Here is a 27,015-nt window from a genome sequence, read left to right on the forward strand (position 1 = left end):
CAAACAAAAAACTCAAAATAAGTTAAAGTTTACTGTGCAGTAAATATGGTACCGTGAATATTATTATGAAAATATTAATAACTTCAAATTACTAAATTATTAAACAATATCAAAGCATTTGCAAAAAAAGAAAAAAAGCTTTAAAATAAAAAAAAAATACCTTAATCTTTAGCTGTCCAAAACTTTGATCACTGGATCAGCGGTTGGGAAGAATAGTTATTTCCAATATTTCGATAAAAAAAAAACGGGAATTTGAACATATTAAAAACTTTAAAAGGCATTTTATTTGTACATTTCCATGACATAATGAAATAGTAATTGATGTTAAAAGCCGGATCAAAATATTGGCTGTTAAATAAAATTTAGTTGTAACTCAAATGTATCAATTGATTTAAACTGTAATAATTCCTCACTAAAATATTACATGATTTAAATTCATACTCACAATCAGGAAACATATACAATTCCTACATTTTCTTTGTTCTGTTGTGTTACCTAATATGTATAACGCATTTTTTGTTTTTTAGCACATACTTACAACTTCTCGTCCAATCAAATTGCTTATATTTGCCTTCTAATTTTCATAGTACATACTTTTCCCGTGTACTAAGTAACTACACATGAATGACCACACGGGTAAGATTTCATTGTATCGTAATCAAGATATTTAAAACAAAAATTGCCACTGGCTATTTTGAAATAAAATGCGGTGTTCCAAATTAAATTAAATAGTTTGTAATTAGTTTTCACGTTGACTTTTAAATATCCTGCTATTAAAATCTTTGGATCTAAAAAATGTTTTTGACAATTGCAAATTTTATCATTTAAATAAAGGGTAATACATATGGTTCTTTATACCTTGATTAGAGTACAACGATATCTTAAAATTATGATAATGTATCATCCATGCAATTACTTTGAATTCAAAACAGTGTGTACTATGAAACCTTGTGAAGGAAAATTAAAGCAACTTGGTGATAATTTTTTAAACTTTCTTAAGGAAGGTGATCTGTTTCGTCATGAATTGATTGATTTATTGATTATTGGTTGCTTAATGTCCAGTGGCAAATATTTCATGCACGTTTAGGACGATGTCATGAATTGAAAAACTGTGATTATGTCTGAAGATAATGTGCCACCTATATATATATATATAAACATATTCTGATAAATCTTTTAGTTTTTACTTTGAAATAATAAAAAAACAACACAAAACACAAAACCTATAATCTCTGATCTATTGGTAGTTGCTTTAAAATGCATATCTGCTAGACTATATCTACGGGGACAAACTATCTATATGTTTCAAATTTATTATAGCTTTAGTTTTACTGTGAAATTAAAAAATGTTTTCTAAACATGTAAAGCTTCCACTGCAATTTAATTATTGCCTGCTTTTGGTCAATTTATTTTGTCATCTTACCATATAAGAACATGTATAGTAAAACACCGCTTTATATCAATATACATACATACACCAGCAGCTACCATCTTTTCATTCTGGAGTGAAGGGCCTTTTGAAATCACATATTTTACAATGATACCAGTGAGTAGATTTACAAAACTTCGTTAATGAGCTGCGTTTTACAAACACCTGTGATACAAGTAGTCAGCCAAAATAAACTATCAATAGACCAATTAAAAGATTACTCGAGTCGTAAATATGTGCTAAATTGGATAGTCTATGAAAGGTATATACTATGAAATTAAGAGCTCGGGGCAAGCCCCTCGCTCTAAATTTCATAGTATAAACCTTTCCATAGACTAACCTAGACTTAAATATTTCACAAATAATAAGAAAGTCCTTACATCATTAAAACTAATCCATAAATGAAATGCCTAAAAAGGAAGTCATGCATTAATTATAAACATTGCACTGACAATGACACTAATTATTAAATACAACCAATTTAGAGATCATTTGAGTCTTGAGCACTTTACAATATTCTAAGTTTGTAAGAGCATGATCTATTTATAGACACCTTCTACCGTTGAATACTTCGCGTCAACTATTGTTTATGTCGTGAGGTTGCTCTCTCATTGACGTATTCCCCACACCTCTTTTCATTTATACATGTACTATATGTACGCCGACAAACCATATCTCCTACGGCTACACAGTATATCGTTAATATTTCTCTGTTTGTTGTATATTTCAGTAGCCTTTTTTAGTTTTTTAGTTTTTTTTAGTTTTTATGTTATTAATTTCATTTCACGAATTTTAATTTTATTGTTTTTGTTTGTAGTATTTGAAACTCATCACAACGTGTTTCTTTGTTTTTGATATGTATGACTCAAAATTTAATGATCCGATTATTTGATATATTTACCACATTGAAATCGGTTGATTTATTCCATGACACTTGTAATTATTCCCAACTGAAAAAAATACTCAGAAGGCATATGCGAATTACAATTCATATTTACCCGGAGGAGCTATGATTCATCTAAGATGTATCTAGAAAAGGCAAATAAAAAAACAGAGAAATTTTGTCTTAAGTTTGAAGCAATAAGAAAGAAAATTGTAACATTTTTGTAATATATTTTTTTTCTCACAATGATGTTCTACAGCTGAAAAACGTGAATCATCGGTATTACATTGTTTTGCTGGTAGTTTAGAGGCTTTACTGGACTCGATTGCAACTCTCAATAATATTTACACAGTACGTGCAATGCGTACTGTTTTTAGCGATGATTTATTTCGCCCTTCTTTTTTTTTTATCAAATATATATATGTATATATATATATATACAAGTTTAAATTGAAAACAACATTCAAATCTAGATTGCGTTTGATAAAGATCGCAATTTTTATACGTGTGCATGCAAAACAAATTTCTTGGTAGAGGGGTCTAAATACAGCACAAACAACATTTTCCAAAAGACCAAAAAAGGTAAAAAAGTATATTTTATCAAAACGCATTTGACTAGCAGGTCGAGCAAATGAATATATATATATAAAGGAGTAAGAATTAATATTTAACCGGAGGAGCTAAGATTATTCAAGATTTATGTAAATAAGGGAAACAATCCAAAAATATGGAAATTTTGTTATAGAATTGAAGCAATATTAAAGAGAAACGTAACATTTTACATTTCAATTCCACATTATTTGTATCGGTAACGGTATTGCCTTTCTTATAGCTATGTCCAGAGAAACTATTTCAATTGCAAATTTCCGGTTACGTATTAGGGCTAGAAAATTAAATGTAGCCCGATGGTTTATAAAATTATTTTTAATTTTGTGTTTTTAAGACGAGAAACATTTTCCAATCCCAAATTGTGTGAATTTTATCACCAGATATGTTTCATCAATGGATTTTTTTTCAAAGAAAATAAAAAAACTCGACGGGTGTAACTACTGGCCCAGGAACTGACATCTCTTCCTGATCGCCTGAGTTCACACTCGGTTATGATGCTCAATCTTTCATGTCCGAAACCCTGTAGTCAAGTGTTTAATGGACTGCTTTGTTTGTTTGTCTTTTAAGCCATGGTACTGTCTGTCGTTATTCAACTAATGGTCGATGATTGCTCTTTTGTATCATTTCCCGATTAATGCTCATATGTGTTTTACTCACACATCAATTTTAATATTTATTTAGCATACTGTTTTTGTTTTTGTATAAAAACCTTTGCAATCATTAATTATTCTGTACTATTTTCTGCAATCTCCGGCGCAGAGTTCATATCCGTTCCGTACATGCTCCGCAATACTACACTTAATATGAGTGTAGTGTTACGTAGTATTGAACGGAACGGATATGATCTCTGCGCCGGAGATTGTATTTTCTGATGTTACTGCAATAACATTAAAGGTACCAATTGTATTGTATCAGATGCTCATTGTCTCTTCAGTGATGCTCGAGTCCATAGTATTCAAAAATCCAAAATCAATTTTGTTTTTACTGATGTATTAAAAGTTTAGAATTATATTGCAGTTTATTTATGGTGGCTTATTCATTAATATGGGCTGCCAATTCTAACCCTTTCAGTTCCTTAAGCATAGTTTACTGTTGGTCAGTCTACCTGGACCATTAAGTGTTCTGTGTTGTTTAGGCTTATTTTGCACGTCTATTTCCTCGGGTGAGTCGGCTGTTTCTGTGGTTTGTTGAACTGTTAGCTAGGCTTGGTGTTGTTGTTTAGTTCTAATCCAACAGAAAAAACAACATTGAAAATAAGACTTGTGTGTTTTCAAAAATTCTCACACATTTCATACAGTCATTTATTACGGTTTCACAGCTATATATAGTTTTTCCCAGAACTGGTGACCACTGAACGCTTGAGTAGATTCACGCACGACCTCGTCTGCTTCTATACATGTTATCCGTTCCCAAATATCTATCAGATCACTGGGCATTTCTGATGGTGAAATATTCTCAAGCAACATTATGATTAGCGGCTCAAGATTCTCTTGAAACATTTGCATACGTGCCATGTCGAATTCAAATCTCCCCCATTTACTTTTCAGATAATTTGTCGATATTACAAAAAGAACTTTGCGACTATCTTTAATAGCATTTATGATATTATCAGCAATATAAAGTCCAGCAAGAAAATCACGCTGGTGGAGACAGAGCTTAAGGCCTTTTTCGTATTCAAGAAAAGCAACCATTTTATCTGACACGAACTTATGGTCAGTGTGATGATAACCAACAAATACATCATACTTAAAGTTAGTACGAGTGTTAATGTCTTTAAATAACCGATATTTCCACCGAATGTTGTAATACCAATATTTAAGTGCTATTTTGTATTTACAAACCCATGACATCATTATTACAAATATTATTACACTTGATGTTAATATAATAGATATTGTCAAGTATGTTGTTGAAATGCAGTTTAACCTTGTTTCACGAAGATTAGAATACGCCCATGTAGTCGTTCGAATTGTTCCATCCGTATCGGAACATGAATAATTCTTTTCTGCATCAAGTATAACATTTGTTCTAAATAACCATTCAATAAAATCTATAGTGTCACAGTTACATTTCAGTGGGTTTCCAGAGAGAAAAATTGTCAAATTGCACCCATCGCTCATCGCCTTGTCGATATCAGCCATCACGTGCTTGTGTATATATTCTATTTTGTTGTTTCTTAAATCCAAATGTAGCATTTTACGAAAATCTGATACAGTTATTGGAATATCAGTGAAGTCGTTTGCATCCAGAATAAGTTTTTTCAATGAGTGCTTTTGATGAACAAATAAATTAGAAACAAACATTTTCAAGTTATTCTGAGAAAAGTCTATATATCTTAAGTGAACCAATCCATGTAATAGTTTTTCAAAACCATAACTGCCTAGAGGACGTGATAATTGTGCGTTTCGGAATGTCAGATGATCTAGACGTTTTAGATATCTGAAAAATGTTGGTGACAATAAAGAACAACTAGAACCCGAAAAATTGAAGTTTTTGAGGTTTGCGAAACCCCAAATTGTCGTGTTGCAAGAAATATACTGTGCATTTGCAAAATCCAACACTTCAACATTGTACCCATCAACTACTTTCACTTTGGGAGCTAATTTTGTATTTTTGGTGATAATGTTTGAATAGTTTATAAATTTTAAAGTAGATGGTAGTTTTATTGTAAAACCACTAGGGGTTCCAATATAATTATTTCGTAAAGTCTTTTCACCAATCAAGAAATAAGGATTCTGCTTGGATAAGTCCACATATTTTAGATTAATCAGCAAATTTAATTCAAATATATATTCTTGGTGACGATTGAGGGAGTTACCTCGTAGGATAAGTGTTTCAATACAGTTCCTATATTTCATGGCATGGAAAAATCCAAGACGGATTTCAATTAATGAATTCGATGCTAATGAAATTGTCCTGGCACAAATATCACCTAATATTGCACCATCGTTTTTTGATAGAGTATCAAAGCGTTTTCCGAAATAGAAATTATTGTTATCCAAAAGTATTGATGACATATTATGCCCTCTGAACGCAATAAAAGACGGAAGTAAATTACTTATTTGTATAACACGGTTTCTGTATATACTGATCGATGTCAAGTGCTGTAATGGGAAAAATGCGCCGGTTTCTACTTTGCGTATTTTACATTCCAAAGGAAAATAAGTAATAGGTAGATCTCGTAGATATTTGAACGTATCGTTGTGTAATATTTCATATTTGCAAGGCTGCAATCTAAATTGTTCAAGGTTGGTTAACTTTGAAAATCCCTTTCCAAATTTTTTTCCGTTGATGCCATTTATAGATAAAATTCCAAGACCTACCAAATCGCTCAGTTGTTTGTCTGGATACTCTGAAAAGGTATTGTAACTTAAATCCAATCGTTTTAATTGCATCAAAGACTGAAATACACCATTAGGCAGTGCATCGCTTCCTATAAAGTTATGCCTTAAATCTAATGAATCTAGTTGAAATAAGTTGTAAAATGCCAGAACTTCAATCCTTTCAACATAAGAATGAGATAAAATCAATTTTCGCAGATAAGGTAGGCCCGTGAAGAAACGATTATACAGTGTCCTCATGTGATTCCCACGCATATCCAAAACAGTAGTATTTTCTGCGCAGTCGTCTGGTACTGTAGAAAGGTTTCGATACCTACAAAAACAATATACATTTTCACCATCTGTGTGTTTTTTGCAAAGATCTTTGGCGAGGGTAATTGTCAATATAAGAATAGAAGCCACAATTCGCTTCATTGCGGAAATAAACAGCGGAAATCTTTAGAGTAAAAGTAACAATAAACAAGGAAGTTTTTATATACCTAATCGCATAAAATGTTTAAATTTTTTAACCTTAATATATCTTTTAACACGTATAATACATATTTTTCAATATATGTATTTACATTCTTGCTAAAATACTATCAGCAGTATTTACATTTATTTGATGTTTTAGAGAAATCAGTAATACGATCACTTAATCAATCCATGATCTTCATTTTTTGGTACATTTATATCGAGGAAATATTTTGAATATAAGGTCATACCTGATGACAATGGGTTCGTTTTGTTCATTTAAAAATTTTGTCGATTCGAACATTTTCCCAAAGATTAAATCAATTGATTGATTGGTGTTTGTTTAACGTCCAGTGGCAATTAGTTCATGCATATTCAGGACGAGAAACTATTAACAAGTAATACAATAGGTAGGTCCCAATTCTGACCGGATGTGGCTGCGAATTTATACATCCTGCACAGCCTAATGGACGTCCAACTTTGTCAAGGTTTTTACTACCGTCGGGAGAAGACCAATTTGACCATATTTTTATACCATATCATCCGTGGGATTCCAAGGATTAGAAACATAAGATTAACTCAATTGAAAAGTAAATGGTGGCTCGATTTTTTTTTCGTGTAACGTAGATTCTGGTTTAACTCTGCTAATGAAAAATAAACAACTGGAAACATCGAAATTTATAAGCCATATAGTCATTTGACAACGGCGAAAAAACTTATCTAAGTTAGTATTAACTTTGTAAATACGTTTTTTAGACGGTCGGTCAAAGAATTTGACTATAAATATTCCTTGCCACGAAAGAAATCTGATTTCTTTTTGAAATGAACTTCAAAGATCATGAGGTTTAGAGATTACCAATCAAATTGTGAACAAGGCAGAAGGCAGAAGAATATGAAACAACCTATAGTGGACGAATGACGTCCAGGCGGCAATATTTCTACCAAAATCAGGACGAGAACTTGTGTATATCTATATGAAGCCTACTTTGAACAGAGGTTAGTCTTATTTCAAGCTGCTCGCTAACAAGTAAGATATGCTTTCACACTCGAAAACATAATCTGCCTTTGTGCGGACAAATCTTGCTCCTCAATGCGGGGAAGCAGAAATTAGCAGTTCCAAAATCCTTGTTCTACCATGTTCGGGGAATTAAAAAAAAACCAACGACCTCACGTACTCAAGTCAATCATGGTTTCACGCAAAAAATGAACGGGAAGTCTTAAATCAAAATCAAATGGAAAACGATGAACAAGAATACAAAGAGGCAAGATCAGTCACTCACTCATAAACCTTTGTTGTATTTGTGGTTGCTTTCTTTTGAGCGAGATAGTTACTGGTAATAAAATTGGGATAATATTGTCATTCATTTCCCCTCATCTCAAAACACCGTCTCCGACAATTATCATTATCTCATAAACAGGTAAACCATATAAAATAGAGCTACTTTAGCTGTTAAGATGCAGATAAACGATTAATTTGACAAAATGCATATGAACTGTATATATGTTGAGATTCATATAAATTAACCTTAACTGTTTAGTCCACTTTAAGTAAAAAGTAAAATAACAAAAATACCGAACTCCAAGGAAAATTCAAAACGGAAAGTCCCTTATCAAATGGCAAAATCAAAAGCGCAAACACATCAAACTAATGGAAAAGAACTGTCATATTCCTGACTTGATACAGACATTTTCCTTATGTAGAAAATGGTGGATTAAACTTGGTTTTATAGTTAGCTAAACCTCTCACTAATACTCTTTTGGCGTGGCTCGGTATTGATAAATCCCGCCATTGTGTTATTATGTTATGGTCAATTTTTTTTTTTGTATTCTTGTCTTTCATTTTTGCTTATGTGCTTTGTCAATAGAGTTTCTATATGCCAGTTTGTTTTTCTTTGTTGACATAGTCTTTTTTTTTGTTTTTATAGTGATTAAGATTATAACACAATGTTGACTGCTGTATCCCAATTTTTGACATGTTTACCTATTATGTCTGTTTGTTTTGCTCACACATTGTTGTCAATATAATGGAATTCTGTGAGACTGTCATACAAGTGCGAGGTTTAACTAGCTATAAATCAGGTTTAATCCATCATTTTCTATAAAAGGGAATGTCTGTACCAAGTCAGGAATATGACAGTTGTTTTCCATTCGTTTGATGTTTTTGAGCTTTTGATTTTTCCATTTGATACTGGACTTCCGTTTTGATTTTTCTTTGAGTTCGGTATTTTTGTTATTTTACTTTTGACTGTGCATCTGTTAAGATGTACATTGTATATGATATGTACATATAAACTGTAAATTTTTAAATATATATATGAACTGTGTCTGGCGTATTGAATTTTAAGCCTAGTACCTTTTGTTAGCTATCATTCGTGTGTTTCTTTGTCCTATATGTTCTCCCATTTATTTTTATTGTGGTCCTGTCATGTGATGTTGTCGTTTTGGTGTTGTGTTTGACGTTGCCATAAAAGCGGGAGGTTTGGCATGCCAAAAAAACAGGTTCAACCCACCATTTTTTTCTTAAAATGTCCTGTACCAAGTCAGGAAAATGGCCATTGTTATATTATAGTTCGTTTCTGTGTGTGTTACATTTAATGTTGTGTTTGTGTTGTGTCGTTGTTCTCCTCTTATATTTGATGCGTTTCCCTCAGTTTTAGTTTGTAACCCGGATTTGTTTTTATCTCTATCGATTTATGAGTTTCGAACAGCGGTATACAACTGTTGCCTTTATTTATACATTTTTACAGATATACAGTTTATATACATTTTCACAGATGAAATTGAAAATGGAAACGGAGAATATGCAAAAGAGACAACAACCCGACCAAAGAGCAGAAAACAGTCCAACGCCTACAATGGGTCGCAGATGTACAGTTTGATATATGCATCTCAACGGATGTACATGTATATTCAGTTATACAGATGTACAGTTTAAATGCATCTTAACTGGTATACAGATTATATGCATCTAACTTAATGTACATCAAGATATTGTTTGCACTATAGAAGCTGTGTATAGTTCATTGTCACTTTTCGTCCTGAACATGCATGAAATATTTGCCACTTAAATATGCTTAACATATTAATTTAGCATTTTTAAACTGAAATCTAGACTACAATTATCTTAGACTATTGCAGGTAATCAGACAAGATAGACAAAAAGCTGTCTACATAATTTGTTACGAAACAGATAACCCTAATACACTAGCAGGATAGACTGATATATGACTACGTGTTATATACATGCAAAACATAACAAAATATATAGTTTTTCAAAGTTATACGCAACAGCTTTTCATATATGATAATGTCATGAGGCAAAAAAAAAAGATCATGGACTTGCAAATTTTAAACGCTTTTTTAAGTGTTTTTGTTTTACCGGACAAGAGAGTGGGTAAAAGAGACAGTGAATGGAAGAAAAAATTGAGTGAGTTAATGACAGAGTGTATAACCATGAGTGAGTAAATAAACGAGAGAGAGAGAGAGAGAGAGAGAGAGAGAGAGAGATTAACGATGCATATAAACTGTACATTTCTAACGATATATATTAACTGTCTATATACATCTTTACAGATATACAGTTTACAAACATTTTCACAGATGTGCAGTTTATGTGTAACTCTGCGGATGTACATTGTATATTGCAATTTGTATGCATATTGATCGGTATACAGTTAATATGCAACCAACGAAAGGTACACCATGATTGTTTGTACTAAAGTACCTGTGTAGAATAAACATGATAGGATAAAGTTAACTTAAATATTTCACAGATAAATTGTTCGCCCAAAGAAAACACAATTTCTGACATATTGATTTACTTCTCTTTTTTGTTCGCCCAACAGTTTACATAAAAATTAATTTTTATATATAAATATCCAAAAAAAATAAATGATTTTGGAAAATTTAAATTTACGCTTTGATAACGTAAAACTGAAATATGAAGCTAATTTATACTTCAAAATGACCAAATTCAGAACATTTAAATATTTCATACAAGGCTAAGTAACAGTTCAAATAAATAAGGAAGTTTTCAAATCCCCTTTCGCAATAAATATATCACATTTTTTTCATTTATATACATTTTAACACGTCTAATATATATTCTTTAATATGTGTATTTAAATCGTTTCTTGTTGTCATATTATCAGCAGTGATGTTAAAGAAACTCATGCAGTAACATGATCATTTTATCAATCCATGCTCTTCACCTTTCTATTTTCATATAAATGAAAAAATTGAATATAAATTCAGACCCCATTATAATGAATTCCTTTTCTCCATTTGAAAGTTCTCTGCAATTTAGTCGATTCGAATGTTTTCCCCAATGATCGGAAAAATAGTAAAAACTCAATTGCAATAAAATCTTGAATCGATGTTTTACGATAGGTAGGTTATATCTTGTCTAAAAAAAAGTATAACAAAAATACAGAGCTCTAAGGTAAATTCAAAAAGGCGAAGTCCATAAATACTCACAAAATCAAACGTAATCAACGAAATGGACGAGCGGAAAACAACTGCAACCTTGTATTTCCCCCTTGAAAAAAAACTTAGAGTTACTGCTCTTCCACTCTTAGAAATGAATTTTCTCATGAAAAAAATTATACATATTTTTTAACATAAAAAATGAAAAAAATCACGTATCAAACATTTTGCATTTTTTAAAATCCTAATTCCATGATCTTGATTTGCCTTATGACAATATGTAGAAAGCTGCGTAAATTGAAAACAACGTTCAAACATATGATTGCGTTGGATAAAAACCGCAATTTTTATACGTGTGCATGCAAAACAAATTTCTTGTTAGAGGGGTCTAAATACAGCACAAACAACATTTTCCAAAAGACCAAAAAAATGAAAAAGTATATTTAAACAAAACGCATTTGACTAACAGGTCGAACAACGGATGTTCGTAAACCCTGCAGACTGCCATTGAAATGAATATTAATATATATGCAACGCAATGTGGCTGACCGAAAAACAATCGGCCATAAAAACATCACTGTAGCTACTACCATTTCAAAAGATTTATCAACTAGTTTCTTTTAACGAAGGCTCAACTTTGAAATGTAATTTACGATTTACTGCTGTCTTAAACATGCTAAAGAACAATAAAGGGTACCATAATCAAATGCATTTGATGGTGTTAATGTCTCACAAGGCAATCCCATTATTAAATATAATAGTTAACATACCTGATAATGGAACAGTACCATTATAATCTGAATTACAAAGTTTAAATTGAATAGAAATACATCTAATCCAGTTTTGATTATTTGATACCTCGATAAAGATACCAAAAATATTAATGTAACTGGAATTACAAACTAAGTGAATCAAACATTTATTATACAATTCAACATAAATCAAAATAAATTCGCTCGTATTATAATAACTTTAATAAATTGGCCACTATTGTATAAATTATCAATGTGACCTATTTTAATTAATCACTCAATAATTTGTTGCAAATTAAAAAATTAATAAGATAAGTATTTACATAAATTATGCGTACAATAAACTCAACAATCTGACCTCAGATATATTAAGTTACTTCCTTGCAGATCGTGCATTCAGAATATTGTGAGGAGTGCTATAGCTGTCGAAATTTATATGCCGTGTAATCGAATTAAGACATGCGAGATACATTGGCCTGTGCATGAACTGTCGCAAGTCTTGCCTTCCTCTGATAAGCCCTTTAAGGTAGCACTACAGTCTAACAATGATTTTTTGAAGATATTTTTTCTATCACATAATTTTGAAGTAAGTATTATTCTGCACAGTTTGTAAAAATCCCAAAGTCATTATTATATCACAACAGGGAGTAAATTGATAATGAACTTATGTAAATAAAAGCACATGTAATTAATCTAAATATATAGGCATTTGGGAGGGGCTAATATGTCAATCATCTGTTGATACCAGTGTCCAGCTGTTAATTCCTGACCACAAGATAAATATCTCATTGCATTGCAACAAAACTAATTTATAAAACATGGAAGTTTAGAACAGAGAAAAAGAAAAAGATATGAATAGGAAAAAAATTAGAGGGAAAAAATCTACCTAAATGAAAAAAAACTATGGAAAAGAGTGTGAAAGTATCTTTGAAAGCCTCTGACTGCCTGTATAAATTTCTCGTCTTTGGTCTTCTACATTTAAAAATAATTTTAGGCATTTTAACTAATTTTAAGTTTATGTGAAATTTTTTAATTCCATGAAACTCATAAATCATGTTGGACAGTCTATTTTCAAGAAGGGGATGGTCTTGATCTTTTTATGGACATGTCTTTTAATGCACAATTTTAATATTTTAGCTAATTTCAGTCATCATCGTCATATTATATTTCTTTTTAAAATTCAAATGAAAATTATTCTTTATAGTGAAAATAATGATGTTAAATATAAATTATGATGCAGCTGGCCAATCCTGTTATTCTCTTATCTTAGACTGTCTGGACAGAGGCGGAGCTTTGTCTTTATTTAATTACTACATCACAGATGTTGGTCAAATCTGTGACGTCAAACTCCCGCCAAATGCCAAGTTAGTGTTATACAGTGCACACAAAATGCAAATTTTACAGCATTAGAGCATCAAAGACACAATGTGTGTGGTTCAATTGATAAAGTAATGGTGTCAGAACACTCCTGGTGTGTTCCCAGTGGAATTTTTGTATTTATGTGGCATTTATAGGGGTTCTTAAGAGGAAATTCAGTTTTAAGGTAATTTCTCAGAACAATTTTTCATGAGAATTGTAAGGAAAAAATGAAAATAGAAACTTTATTGGTACCCCCTTTGGCTTGACTTTGATATATGTGATTGAAGGGAGTATTTTCTACAATACCGTGTCCCAGTTTTTGGATAATTTGTTTCTAAATGAATTTATAGGTCTCCAAAGATGAAAGGTGAAATGAGGTTTGGCATCCAGCAGTAAAAATAATATATCTTATTACTGGAGGCATATATCAAAAATCTGAGACACGGTTTTGTAGATTGTGAATGGTTGATTAAAGGGATGAAAACAAATTTTTACTACCATTTGACCTGAATGTGCCATTTTCATCCAAGTTGGAAGACCACTTTTTTGGCAATTAATGAGCTATATTTTGAGATTAATCATACCAAAAATAAATTTATCTATAGATTAAGAAAGAGTTATATTTCAGCTTTAAAATGAGTTAAAGATTTTAAATTTCCATTGAGTAGTTTTGGAAAAATTAATCTTTAAAGACTGTTGGTTGGAGTCAGAAAATTCTGACTGTAGTGCTACCTTAAATCGAATTATGTGTTGTTGAAGGTTTTTTTCATTGCTTCGATTAACAGTGTCTTATTGGCCTCCGATACATGGATATAGCTTCAAATGTACTTTCTTATCATATCCATATTGTGATTTACTTGGAGTAACTAATGTTCTGTTGCGGCAAATTTAAAATTAGGGCACGAGTAATTTAATACATCGTAGTGATATATTCCAAAAACCATTGGTGTTTGGTTTGACGGATATGAACTACCATATAGTTTATATTTTTATATTTTATTTTTTAGTCAATTGATGAAAATAACTTTCTTATATAAAGCTGTGATAATAAGGGGGCGATAAAAAAAAACACAAAGCAAGGGAAAAAAACAGACAATACAATGGTAAAAAACCGACGACACACAAAGACCACAAAAAACTACACAGAAAACCAGATATTATATAACATGAACCTCACAAACGACAGGAGATGGACTCGTGTGCTCCTGAATCGTGAAGATATAAAGTATTTTTGTTAAATTCTATGTAACCTGTAGGCTAGTATGTTGAACCATAATGAATGATGTATGGATAGTTCTTTCTGACATATGACGCAACAAAAAATTTTTTTAGTTTTAAAACCATCATCGAAATTACCTTTGCATGATGCAGTCGTTCTCCGTAACTCTCATAGTCAACGTCGGGACAGCGAGAAAAAATATAACTACATTCGGAGCTAATTAACCAAGAGGACCTTAAATATAACCAAAATCCGTTGAAGGTTACATTTGCCTGTGTGAGCCTTAAACAAAGGGTTTATGAAAATGGCCAATCAATTTATAAAAATATATTAAAAAATCATATCAAAATCAGAAAAAAAGACTACTGGCAGATGCGTTAGCTGTGTTTGACAAAACCTTTTGGAATTTTTGATCCTCAATGCTCTTTAACTTCGTACTTTATTTGGCCTTTTTACTTTTTTTTATTCGAGCTTCACTGATGAGTGTTTTGTAGACGAAACGCGCGTCTAGCGTACAAAATTTATATCCTGGTATTTATGTTGAGTTTTTTCTCACAGAACGTTAGTAGTGATATCGATCAGACGGAAAAAAGATTGTTTCACAACGTTACACTTGTGCTGTTTTTTGCTGTTTTGTAGGACTAACAATCCATATATAGATCAGCCAAAAAGGATGAAGACATGTCACATGAGGTCCTTATTTAAAGAATAGCAAAAATAATGTTATGTCTACTTATCATTAGGATGGTAGGTTGTAACCTGGCTTTTGTGCAATTTAATTATGATAACCATTGATGAAACATTTAGTTTTTACTGCATTTTAGGCGCACAAATTGATTAAACTTCATCAGAAACGACTCGAGTCAAAGGTTATTGATATTTAAATAAGGTGACCTACAGGAGAAGCAGGAGAATCAAAAACTTAGAATTGGATAAATTGATCTCAAAAGATTTACTTATTGAAAATACGTCTTGCCGATGATTTAAATAATCGGCCCAATAAAAAGTGTTTACTCATAAAAGATATATAATTTATAAATCCGTTTGATGGTATCTTTTCTCTCTATCCAGGCCTTTCCCATTGCACGTGTTTCAACAAAAGGAATAGTAAACATATAAAGTGAGGTTATCTATCAATTGATGAACCAATTGCTGAAGCCCATGACTACTACATGGGAGGTATAGATCTTTGTATTAGTTTTGAATTAGTAAATATATCTGCGTATGACTTTATCAGGAGTGCTAAAACAAAAGAAAAAAGAAACCTTATACCACCTATGTCAGATCGATTATCTTGTAGTGCTGGGAAGCCGAACAGAATCATATGAGTAATAAAATTAACTGATCAATGTTACAACAACTGAAGTAGACTCAATGGAACGTCTAGTTATGATACTGTTTTTCCCCCCTTATTTATTAATTTATCTCTACTTGCATTGTAAAGTTTAAATCATTAATTTATCTCAAAAGTTTTCTGTGGCATTGAAACTAAAACTTGCCAGCATGCTCATAAAAAGAATGGACATTCTAACATTGGTAGCACTGTTGTTTACCACTTTAAATTTAATCTTCGGTTCAGACATCATTTTGTGTGTCATCAGGTTTAACTTCTATCGTTTGAGACAGCTACTGTAATTAGGTATCGAACGATTTCATAGTAACAAAAAGAGACATTATTCTCCAATTAATCGTTGAATAATCGGTATGCCGGATACTTTAACTATCAAAACCCATTATTTTATCGAGTTCCTGGCGAGAGGCGGATGCGATCGGCCAATAACTAGTATACAAAAGTCAATTACGAATATATGGTCTTAAAAGTCATTAGTACGGTATTTTAATCATCTGTAGCGCTCGTACATCAAATATTGCTGTAGGGGCCAATTATTGCTGTATATTGGTATATCATATTTATTTAAGTAGGTGTTTGCATCAAGACATTTGATGCAGTTGCCATAAAATATACCGTTTTATGCATATATATAATGTCTGAATTATAAAGGAAAATTTTATTTTCCAGTTTTGAAATCTTATAGCCTGTCTAAGTAGGCGTTGAAAGTACTAAAGTATAACATTAATTAAAACGTAAATTCGGTAAAGCTGGATATATTTAAGTTCCATAATATGAAATGTTGAATTGAGTTTTCTTTTTATGCCTATATGCACACAGGGAGATGGGATATTGCAAAGAGGCAACTATTCAGGACAGAGATTTGAATAATTACAGATCACCAAATGTCCCTAAACAATAAGCAAAACTCGTCCTTGTATACTAGTAGAAAGCATTAAAAGGTCCCGGTATCACGAAATGTGAAACAATTTAAAAGAGAAAACCAATGTCCTGATTAACAGTTATACAACAATTAACGAATAACAAATATGGCAGACAGCGACCAACGACAATTAATAGACGACAGGTTTCTGGCTTCGGACAGGCACTTCAAGAATGTTGCGCGGTTTAACAAATTTGGTGGTGCTCAGCCATCTGTTAACACGGCCAATGGTGTAATAACAAAAAATAAAAACAAAATGTGAGAATCGATTAGAAATGGCTCGTTTTTAGTTGTTAACTTCTACGTCATTTAGTCTCTTGTGGAGAGTTGTCTCGTTGGTAATCATACATTGTTTTGCATTTTAACTTTGTTTATTTGAGCGTCACTGAAAAGTGTTCTGTAGTCGAAACACGCGTCTGACGTACACAATTTTAAGACTGGTATATTTCTCCTTATTCTTATATCAGGTCATCAGATCGGTACTATTTTCATGTCGTACCTGCTGAATTTATTTGCGTTCTGTCTATTCATAACAAAAAACAAAAAACAAAACAAAAAACAAAAAACAAAAAACAAAAAACAAAAAACAAAATTGACAAAAAACAAAAAACAAAAAAACTCAACTTAACAGAATTTATGAAGAAAAGAGAAAGGGTTTGTACGAGTCAATAATACAGCAAACCATCAATATTATGGATTTTACACAATAAATGAATAGAGACCAATAACAGACATTTAAATCGTATACATATTTGCTTTCCAAACAATTTTCTTGATAGCGTTCTCTTCTATTTGTTTCCAGCATGTATAGCAATAGTTTATATTATATTTTGAAGACTTAACACGTCCGAACATTTTAAACTAGAGAAGTATATGTACACAAAGTGCAAGAGATGTATCTTTCTTTATGTCCACGCTGATCTTTTTCATTGGTCCCGTGGTTTATTTCGACGATAAAAAGATGTTTTAAAATGCATACGTGTGTGTTGTACAAAAACATAAAGTCATTTTGAACATGTCAGACTAGTAATATATAAAAAGAAGCGCTATAGGAGCGTTAATCATACATCAACCGAAAAAAAAATTGGACCCAGATAGTAATAGGTATGAGTAGTTATACTGACCATTTCTGTATATATACATGTAAGCAGTCTCGTTATTTAAACTGCAATCTCTGTCATAGTGACATTTCTGAAACCTCTTCTGCATTCTGTAAATTTTTACATTTTTTGCAATAATATTATATAATAAAGATGCAAGAATTAACTTGTGATGTAAATCACAAAGATTAATTTGTCTTCATATTAATCTACATGTATATGTATTTTTCAATACCGCGTAAACTATGTTATTTACAAGTAGATACTTTTACTATCAAAACCCATTATTTTATCGAGTTCCTGGCGAGAGGCGGATGCGATCGGCCAATAACTAGTATACAACAGTCAATTACGAATTTATGGTCTTACAAGTCCTTAGTACGGTATTTTAATCATTTGAAGCGCTCGTACATCAAATATTGCTGTAGGGGCCAATTATTGCTGTATCTTGGTATATTATATTTATTTACGTAGGTGTTTGCATCAAGACATTTGATGCAGTTGCCATAAAATATACCGTTTTATGCATATATATAATGTCTGAATATATAAAGGAAAATTTTATTTTGAAATTTTGAAATATTATAGTTTGTCTAAGTAGGCGTTGAAAATACTAAACTATAACATTAACTAAAACGTAAATTCGGTAAAGCTGGATATATTAAAGTTCCATAATATCAAATATTGAATTGGGTTTTCTTTTTATTCCTATATACACACAGGGAGATGGGGTATGATTTTGCAATGAGGCAACCATCCTGGACAGAGATGTGAACAATTACAGATCACCAAATGGTCCTCAACAATAAGCAAAACTCATCCTTGTATACTAGTAGAAAGCGTTAAAAGGTCCCGGTATCACGCAATTTTAAGCCTGGTATCTGTCTCCTTATTCTTATACCAGGTCACCAGATCGGTACTATTTTCAAGCCATTATGATACCTGCTAAATTTATTTGCGTTCTGTCAATTCATAAGAAATCAACAAAAACAAAATCAACAAAAAACAAAATTGACAAAAAAACAAAAAACAAAAAAAACTCAACTTAACAGAATTTATGAAGAAAAGAGAAAGGGTTTGTACGAGTCAATAATACAGCAAACCATCAATATTATGGATTTTACACAATAAATGAATAGAGACCAATAACAGACATTTAAATCGTATACATAGTTGCTTTCCAAAACATTTTCTTGATAGCGTTCTCTTCTACTTGTTTCCAGTGTGTATAGCAGTAGTTTATGATACATTTTGAAGAAGTATATGTACACAAAGTGCAAGAGTTGTATCTTTCTTTCTTTCCAAGCTGATCTTTTTCATTGGACTAGTCCCGTGGTTTATTTCGATGATAAAAAAAAAAGATGTTTTAAAATGTATACGTGTGAGTTGTACAAAAACATAGTCATTTTGAACATGTCAGACTAGTAATACATAAAAGGAAGCGCTATATGAGCGTCAATCAGACATCAACCGAACAACAAAATTGAACCCAGATAGTAATAGGGATGAGTAGTTTTAATAACCATTTCTGTAAATATACATGTAAGCAGTCTCGATCGAAACTGAAATCTCTGTCATAGTGACATTTCTGAAACAACTTCTGCATTCTGTACATTTTTACATTTTTTACAATAATATTATATAATAAAGATGCAAGAATTAACTTGTGATATAAATCACAAAGATTAATTTGTCTTCATATTAAACTATATGTATTTGTCAATACCGCGTAAACTATGTTACTTACATGAAAATACTTATCTCTGCAAGTTACGAAATGACGGTTGGTGCGAATATGGAAATATTAGCCATTACTTTTAATAATCTTATAATGAATGATTGTGATTGACTCTGTTAGTTAGTGTCTACCACTATTCTCAGATGACGTTATATGTATTGTATTTGTCTTATATATGTGGTTGTGCAAATTATACAGTATATTGAAACCCATATTCTGAAAGCAAAACAACTTTTGAGCAATATAAACATGGGAAGATATTTATATTTGTTTGTTTGTAGTAGAGATTATACGCCCCTAAATCACCCTATAAAAAATTGTTCAGCGTTATGTAGAAGACCTTAGCATGTAGAAATGACAATTTGATCCAGTGATAGCGCTAAATCAAAGAAAATGCTCTTGTGTTTTCTAATTATGGTTAAAAAAAGGAGGAATGCTTGCATTTTTTTTTTTTATTATTTATAAAATGTAAATATAAAAATAAACTATGATTTTATGATTAAGTTCGATTTTCGTTTTATATATTAAAATATATTATTTAAATATTGATATACATATATATATATACAGAAACCACCGACGAGTTTCCTGACGTTGGACAATAAAATTAAAATGGTACAAGGTTAAACGTCTAGTGTATTTAGTCTGAACCGATCACTTATTAATTTCAGAAAGTACACAAGAACATTCAATAAAAGTCACTTCAGAAAGCAAAAACACTCGACTCTTTCATATATCTGTTGACAACAAATAACCTATGCCAAGTAAATCAATACTTAATATTGCTGTTTATTGGAAAATGGAGTTATTGGGCAGTGAATCTGTCTACATTGAACTTTCATGCACACTTACACCCATACATTGTATAGGCTGGGCAATTTAGATAGTCATTTACTGGGTTGCGTTCGATCTCGTAGCTGCTACGTACCGATTATCAGGTTGTCTGCATATTGATATCGTAAAATATCAGCTGCGAGTCACAATATGATGCTTTTTGTCGAGTGAGCGCAGCGAACGAGATCAAAATGGCTTCATATTGTGTCGAGCAGCTGATATTTTACAATATAAAAATGCAGACATCCGGATAATCGATTTATCGGGTTGTATTTGCGTATTTTCCATGATAGAAACAAGTGTTTTCTTTGTTTCACCAGCAAACCGGAAGATGACGTGATATGTTCGGGTCAAACTTATCAACGTCGGTTCATATATTATGACGTCGGTGATATGTCCGGGTCAAAGTTATAAAGGCCGGGTCAACGTATTTGACGTCACAAAGCAGTGATATGCAGTTTTATTAAGAGCTGAGCAGAGTGATATATACAGTGGGACGACTGATAAGTAGGGCTATCAGTCGCTAGCTTGAGTCTGGTAGTAGGGCTACGTAGTTTTTGACTACTGAACGTATAGCTAGCCTAGATCTAGACAGCCCAAAAAATTCATGCTATCTAGAGAATCCAAAATGGCCTCGAAAAGGTTACATTCATGAAGTCATTTTGATAGGCTTAGTGGCTACATAGCATATCGTTTAACATAGATAGATATCTAAAACATCGCGGCTATATTAGCTGCTACGATATTGAACGCAACCCTGATGTTACTGTGACGTCAAAACAATAATACATAAAAAGAAACAGTGATATTGGAACAACACATGGCTAAGGTAGCTTAGCTTGGTACAGGCACAAATTGTTGTCGGTAACCAGTTTCAACTGCACACACTTGCATTTCTAGACCATGTGTCGTAAAAGTAAACATAATTTCAGACAAACATAGTCACGCTGCCAACACTAATTTAAACAAGGGAATAGTAGGTGGCACATAATTCAGAAAGCAAGGTCACATGTGCTCACTTCTAGGCATAATTATCTAAGGAAGCTAATATAACAGCGGTTGGTTGAATAATGGCCCTCAATAAATGAAACAATCTGAAACAATACTCCTTACGGGTTTTATGAAGTCTCAAAACAGTTGATTGGAATCTTCAGTATTTGTGAGAGGCCATTACATATTCAAAATCGTCAGAAGGAACCATTTTAATTTAAGTATTTCCGCAGTCGAGTTAATCCCTTGTTTTGTTTTATATAGGTTCGCTTTGCTTTTGCTTTAGTTAGTTTTCAATATTGTTTTTTGATCTGTTTTATTTTTAAATGTCTATTGTTTTTACTGGTAACAAGCAATCTAACAACTAAAAAACAATTGTGATGTCTAAGTGTAAGACAAGAAATATACACCAATCTTCTATCATGCTGCATAATCATGCGTCTTATATGACTCGTCAATGTATAAGAATAGGAGAAGCATGGCGGATGTCATTAGTAGACCAGGAGATGTTTGACCTTCCGGAGCACCTGAGTTTTTGGTTGGGTTGGTTTTACTCATCTTTACTTTTGTGTTTAGTGTTTTGTTTTTAATTGTTTGTCTGTTTGTCGTTATTCTTTTTGGTCCTGGTGTTGTCTGTTTTTATTCGACTAATAGGTTTTGATAGACTGGTTCCCTGTCCTTTATCTGTTTGACTCCAACAACAATGGTGACTCAGATACCCGTATGTTGCAAGGGAGGGAACCAGCCTAGGTTTTTGAAAGCCCTCTTGGTATTTTCTCCCTCTTTTTACAATGCATGGTCAGACGAGAAATGCCTTCCAATACTATGATTTACGAGAAGCATTATATTTATAGACAAAATACCGATAACGACTGTAAAATGTTTAAAAAATATACAAAAGCCTGTGGTGTCTGTAACCCTGTAAAAATAACGTATGAGTCATTTTCATCATGTCCTATATCTAGTAGCATTAGATATATCCAAAAGGGGACGATTAACTGGCACAAACATCTTTACAGTCAACAACTTGCAATACGTGTATTTTTGTAAGCTGTCACTTATGTCTATATCTCAATGTAAAGATCACAAAATAAGGCAAATTCAGTAGTATTCTTAAAATGCAACAAGTCTGAACGCCTACTTAAAATAATTAAGATAAATGATACCTATTGATATTTGACAGAATAATATTCTATGGACATCTGAATGATGTTTGTATATTCAAGCCACGCTCGGGGAGGAAGTAAAGAATCAAATCTACTTTAACATTGTTAGGCTGATTTTCTAAGTCTGAAAATTAAACCCAACAGTGTTAGAATTAGATTTTTATGCTGACAAAACTTTGTCCCTCAACGGGATTTGAACTCACACCTTTGATACACTATAGCACCAATCGCTTAGCATCTTGTCCAGCGCTTTAGACCACTCAAACAACCGCTATATAAAAATATAACTTCAATAGTCGTAGTGTTTGTTACCTTGTCACGTACGGCGAATCTAGAGATAGACATAAGACATGTGTTTTAAGCGTGTGTAGATGTTACATTATTTTTTTATACACAATGTATTTTTATTTGTCAGCAATCTAACTCAACAATTTTTTATATACCGTATGAGATAATGATTCATTTCATTATACAGTCACTAGAAAATAAGTATATCATACAAACAAGTCTAAGCAAGTGACAACCACACAATATACATGTATATGCCCACTGGACCTCAGTGTATATCATTTACATTTTCAAATGCAAGGGACCAAAACGATAATTCTAAACCCAAGTTTGAACCGCCAGTTCTTCAGAGTGAAATTGCATGAACTCTCAAATGAAATCATACTAGAAATTAACTCAATATATAAAAGATGTGGTTCGAAAGCGTCGGTTTCATTGTGGGTTTGAATATGTAACTCAAGCCTAATATATATAAATGTTGAAGGTTTTATTTTCTTTATTACAAACAGACAATACAAATTCTTTTATAGTCTTCGTGAGCATTTTAAATACGATATAAAACATAGTTTTCAATACAACTTTAAAAAAATCGTGCATTCAAGAAATAGTTGGACTTTTCCTCTCTTTATTATAACAAACCTTACATCGCAGCAAATGCTAAAACTCATCGATAAGCACATTTGGTAGCCAATAATTTGGAATGTTGTTCCATATAAAAGTAGAAAAAAATTATGAAACACCACAGTCACCTTTTGACCTTGAAGATCGCTTCATTTTTGGCTTGCTTCCTCTTCGTATAAGACTTCGACTGCGTGAGAATTTAGACTTGTCTTCAGCCTGAATTTCCTCTGGTGGTGTTGTTTCCGGTTCGGGACATTCTAATGAATGAACACTCATTCGTCGCAACATAAAACGTTCGGAATGTTTAGCTCTAGGCGTTTTGACTTGTTCAAGTAAAAGTTTGAAAATGTCGGTAATTCCGATATCATCTTTGGCAGAAACTTCAATAAACCCTCCGCCTAAGTCCTCGTTGTATGCCCAGTTAAGAGCATCAAATCTTTCAATTTGTCTATTATTTTCCTCATCTAAATGATTCCCCACAATTACACACGGAATTTCTTGATAATTTTCTCGGGCTTCCTTTATTTGCTCCCATAATTGTTTGACTTCTTCAAATGTTTTTTCGTTAGTAATTGAGTAAACTAAAACAAAGCCTTGAGCATTGACAATTGATAGACGTCGCATTGCTGGAAAAGCAATATTTCCGGCCGTATCAAGGAAATCAACTTTTAAATGAGTTCCATTTATATCGTATTCCTTTGCGAACAAATCTTCTATTGTCTCCTTGTATTTTTCGTTATAGGTACCGAACAGAAATCTTTGTAATACCGAGCTTTTTCCGACTCCACCTGCTCCGAGGAAGACAACTCTATTTCTCTGATCGACATCAACCATATTCATACACTGTGTAGATATAGATATATTTACTGTAAGATTTGTAAAACTTTCAAATCATTTTACTCTTTGTCTAAGATATGTAGAATAGCAGATCGAGGCTTTTTCTTTAATACTAAAAAAACTATTTAATTACTTCAGCAGCTAATTCCCAGGATTACTTAAGTTTCATTTTTGTTGTAAATTCATGTTGCCATCTGACGAGCTTACAGCTATCTCTCGCATTAAAAAAATGTTCCTGATTTGTTATCACTTTTAGTCACAGACATCTGATCATTAATTACATTTTGTCACCTGTAAGAAAATTAATAAAAGGAATTAATGACCCATTCAGTCAGAAAGATGGATTAAGCGCTATATACACCTTCTTATTTTAACACTGAAAACGAAACACAAATATGACTGGCCTTGTAGACGTACACATGTTATACACATATGCATACTAAAGCTATGTATAACACCATTGTCTGATGTTCTAAAAACAAGATTCCGTACAAAATGTAGTTTTCTTTCGTTTCCATTTTATCCTCTTTTTTTATAATGAGTAAATTCTTAAAATAGCAGAGAAAGAATTTTTTTCAAATCAAATTATTCGACCGAGTAAAAGGTTCAGTAATAAAAGACTTCGTTCAAAGTACATGTTCCTTTCTATAAGACCATTATTGTATTTTTTTCTTCAAATCACTACAATTATGAATTCTTATAGATAGTGCTACTTCAAATTTCAAACAAAACATTTCTGGCTTATAAAGACTTCCCGGGAGTCGAATCAGAACCTTACCATTTCAAATAAGGAGAAATAAAACTTAGTTTATTATGAGAATTGCACTGAAAATTAAACCAATAAACTATACATATGATCCTCAAATCCATTTAATATTGATAGAAATCTGTTAATGTAATTTAAAAATCAATAGTTATTTAGTTAAGTCAGGGATCATGCGTTAAGCTTGTTTGTGTGTGTGTGTGTGGGCGTAAAACTCTTTCTTTTATTCAGCCCCGTGCATTATATATGAGGAAAAAAGGGGGGTAATTATCTAAGGTACATGCATGGTCGCTACTCCTGTTTTTGTTTCATTCAAAGAGTTTATATCAAAGAGTTATTTTATGAAATCTAATGGAATTTAAATATCAACATGATTAAAGCGTCTCAATAAAATACATAAAAGATATTTTCCTCATTTTTACAAAAAATCAATAAAATAAAAACGCTATTCACACACTACTAATAAAATATTGAAACTTTGACATGATTTTGAAAAAAATGCGTTAAGTAACCTCCTGGTTGAGTGATGAGTTTATTAAAAACAGTATTTGTCTTAAACATACTGTTGAATAGAAATTTCTTTGTATTTACTTTGTAAAGGAATTTATAATGTAGTTAAATTATCAAATAAAACAGAACCAAAAATTATATACATAAAACTGTGAAAAGGCATGTTTTATCAAAGATTAAAATGACGCTTTGCAAAATGAATACGCTGGTTTAACTAGAACCCATCGAGCCCTCCCTTTAAACACCAGCTCAAGTTGAAAAACAAAACAAAAAATAAATAAAATGATGAAATAACTCCGCCCCCTCCCCCCAAAAAAGAAAGGAAAAGAAGAACAATAAGAGCAGTTATAAAATAAAGATATTATCAGAAAAAAGAAGAAGAATTAAAAACTAAATGGAAATCAACGAAAATAATAAAAATGTTCTAGTAAGTCTCGTGGTGCAGAATATAAAGCAAAAAAAGTTTTAAAAAAAATTAGACATACCTAAATCACAGTTCATATGCAATCTCTACTATAATCACTGACAATAATTTTAACTGACACTGATTAGTTGATCATGTTCATTTTCATATCTGGCGTGTCTGTTGTTTACAGTTAAGTCTCCGTGAACAAAACATACAACGGCCAATAATCAATGAGAAAATTAAAGCAATTTATTCAAGGAGCTGTCAACAGTCGCATTATCTCTTGGCCGTGTGAGAATGTTAGCTATATATCTCTTTATTAATATTTATTTGCTTTTTAATACCATCAATTGAAAACAATACCAGTGGAAAATCATTAATTCTGTTATTCATCCGAATATATTGCAAATGTCTATACAACATACTAAAAATAAAACATTGAATGTGAGAAAACATTTTATCCAATTCGTTTAGCATCAAAACACGTAAATTTTAGACTTTGGCGAATATGAAATGTATTAACATAAAAGGTAGACGATATCAAGTTAAAACATTGTCATGAACGAACCATGAATAGACTCTAAAATAAGCGTTGTGCATTGAATGTATTAGCGGGAGACGGAAGACAAATTTACAATTTATCTGTCTAACTATCCACTATGAATGAATTATAATACAGACTGTTTGTACTAGATAAGGGCTTCTGATATCTGAGTAGCGTCAGCCACGAAGATATGAGACGACTATGTCTAATTTACATAGAAGTAATTATCACGTAACCAATCTCTCCTAATGAAACAATTGCAGAACAGAGAAATATAACGATTGTGACGAATAATTTGGGTTAAGAAGTAATAGATAGTTATTCTATCTTTTTTCTTGTTCTAAAAAGAGGAATTAGTTTTGATAAAAGAAGAATAGTGTTATTATCTCAAATTTTCCAGATGCAGTAACATTTTCAAAAGATGTTTTATAGTTATAGATTTGGAATGAAATCTTCATTGCGTCTATTTTTCTGT

At 31.9% G+C, this 27,015-nt stretch overlaps 2 protein-coding genes across 2 annotated transcripts; both read right to left on the minus strand.

Annotated features, from left to right (window-relative positions):
- Positions 1 to 3,894: 3,894 nt before the first annotated feature.
- Positions 3,895 to 6,685, minus strand: LOC127707581 (toll-like receptor 4). The gene has a single exon (XM_052212177.1). The coding sequence runs from the start codon at positions 6,674 to 6,676 to the stop codon at positions 4,226 to 4,228; it is 2,451 nt and encodes an 816-aa protein (XP_052068137.1). The 5' UTR covers positions 6,677 to 6,685; the 3' UTR covers positions 3,895 to 4,225.
- A 16,704-nt stretch (positions 6,686 to 23,389) lies between these two features.
- Positions 23,390 to 26,273, minus strand: LOC127707590 (ras-related protein Rap-2a-like). The gene is made up of 2 exons (XM_052212190.1): positions 26,076 to 26,273; positions 23,390 to 24,608 (listed from the first exon to the last, which is right to left on the minus strand). The coding sequence occupies exon 2, from the start codon at positions 24,318 to 24,320 to the stop codon at positions 23,589 to 23,591; it is 732 nt and encodes a 243-aa protein (XP_052068150.1). The 5' UTR covers positions 24,321 to 24,608; positions 26,076 to 26,273; the 3' UTR covers positions 23,390 to 23,588.
- Between the last annotated feature and the right edge of the window lie 742 nt (positions 26,274 to 27,015).

This window comes from Mytilus californianus, unplaced genomic scaffold, assembly GCF_021869535.1.
Source record: "Mytilus californianus isolate M0D057914Y unplaced genomic scaffold, xbMytCali1.0.p SCAF_7, whole genome shotgun sequence".
Taxonomy (NCBI): domain Eukaryota; kingdom Metazoa; phylum Mollusca; class Bivalvia; order Mytilida; family Mytilidae; genus Mytilus; species Mytilus californianus.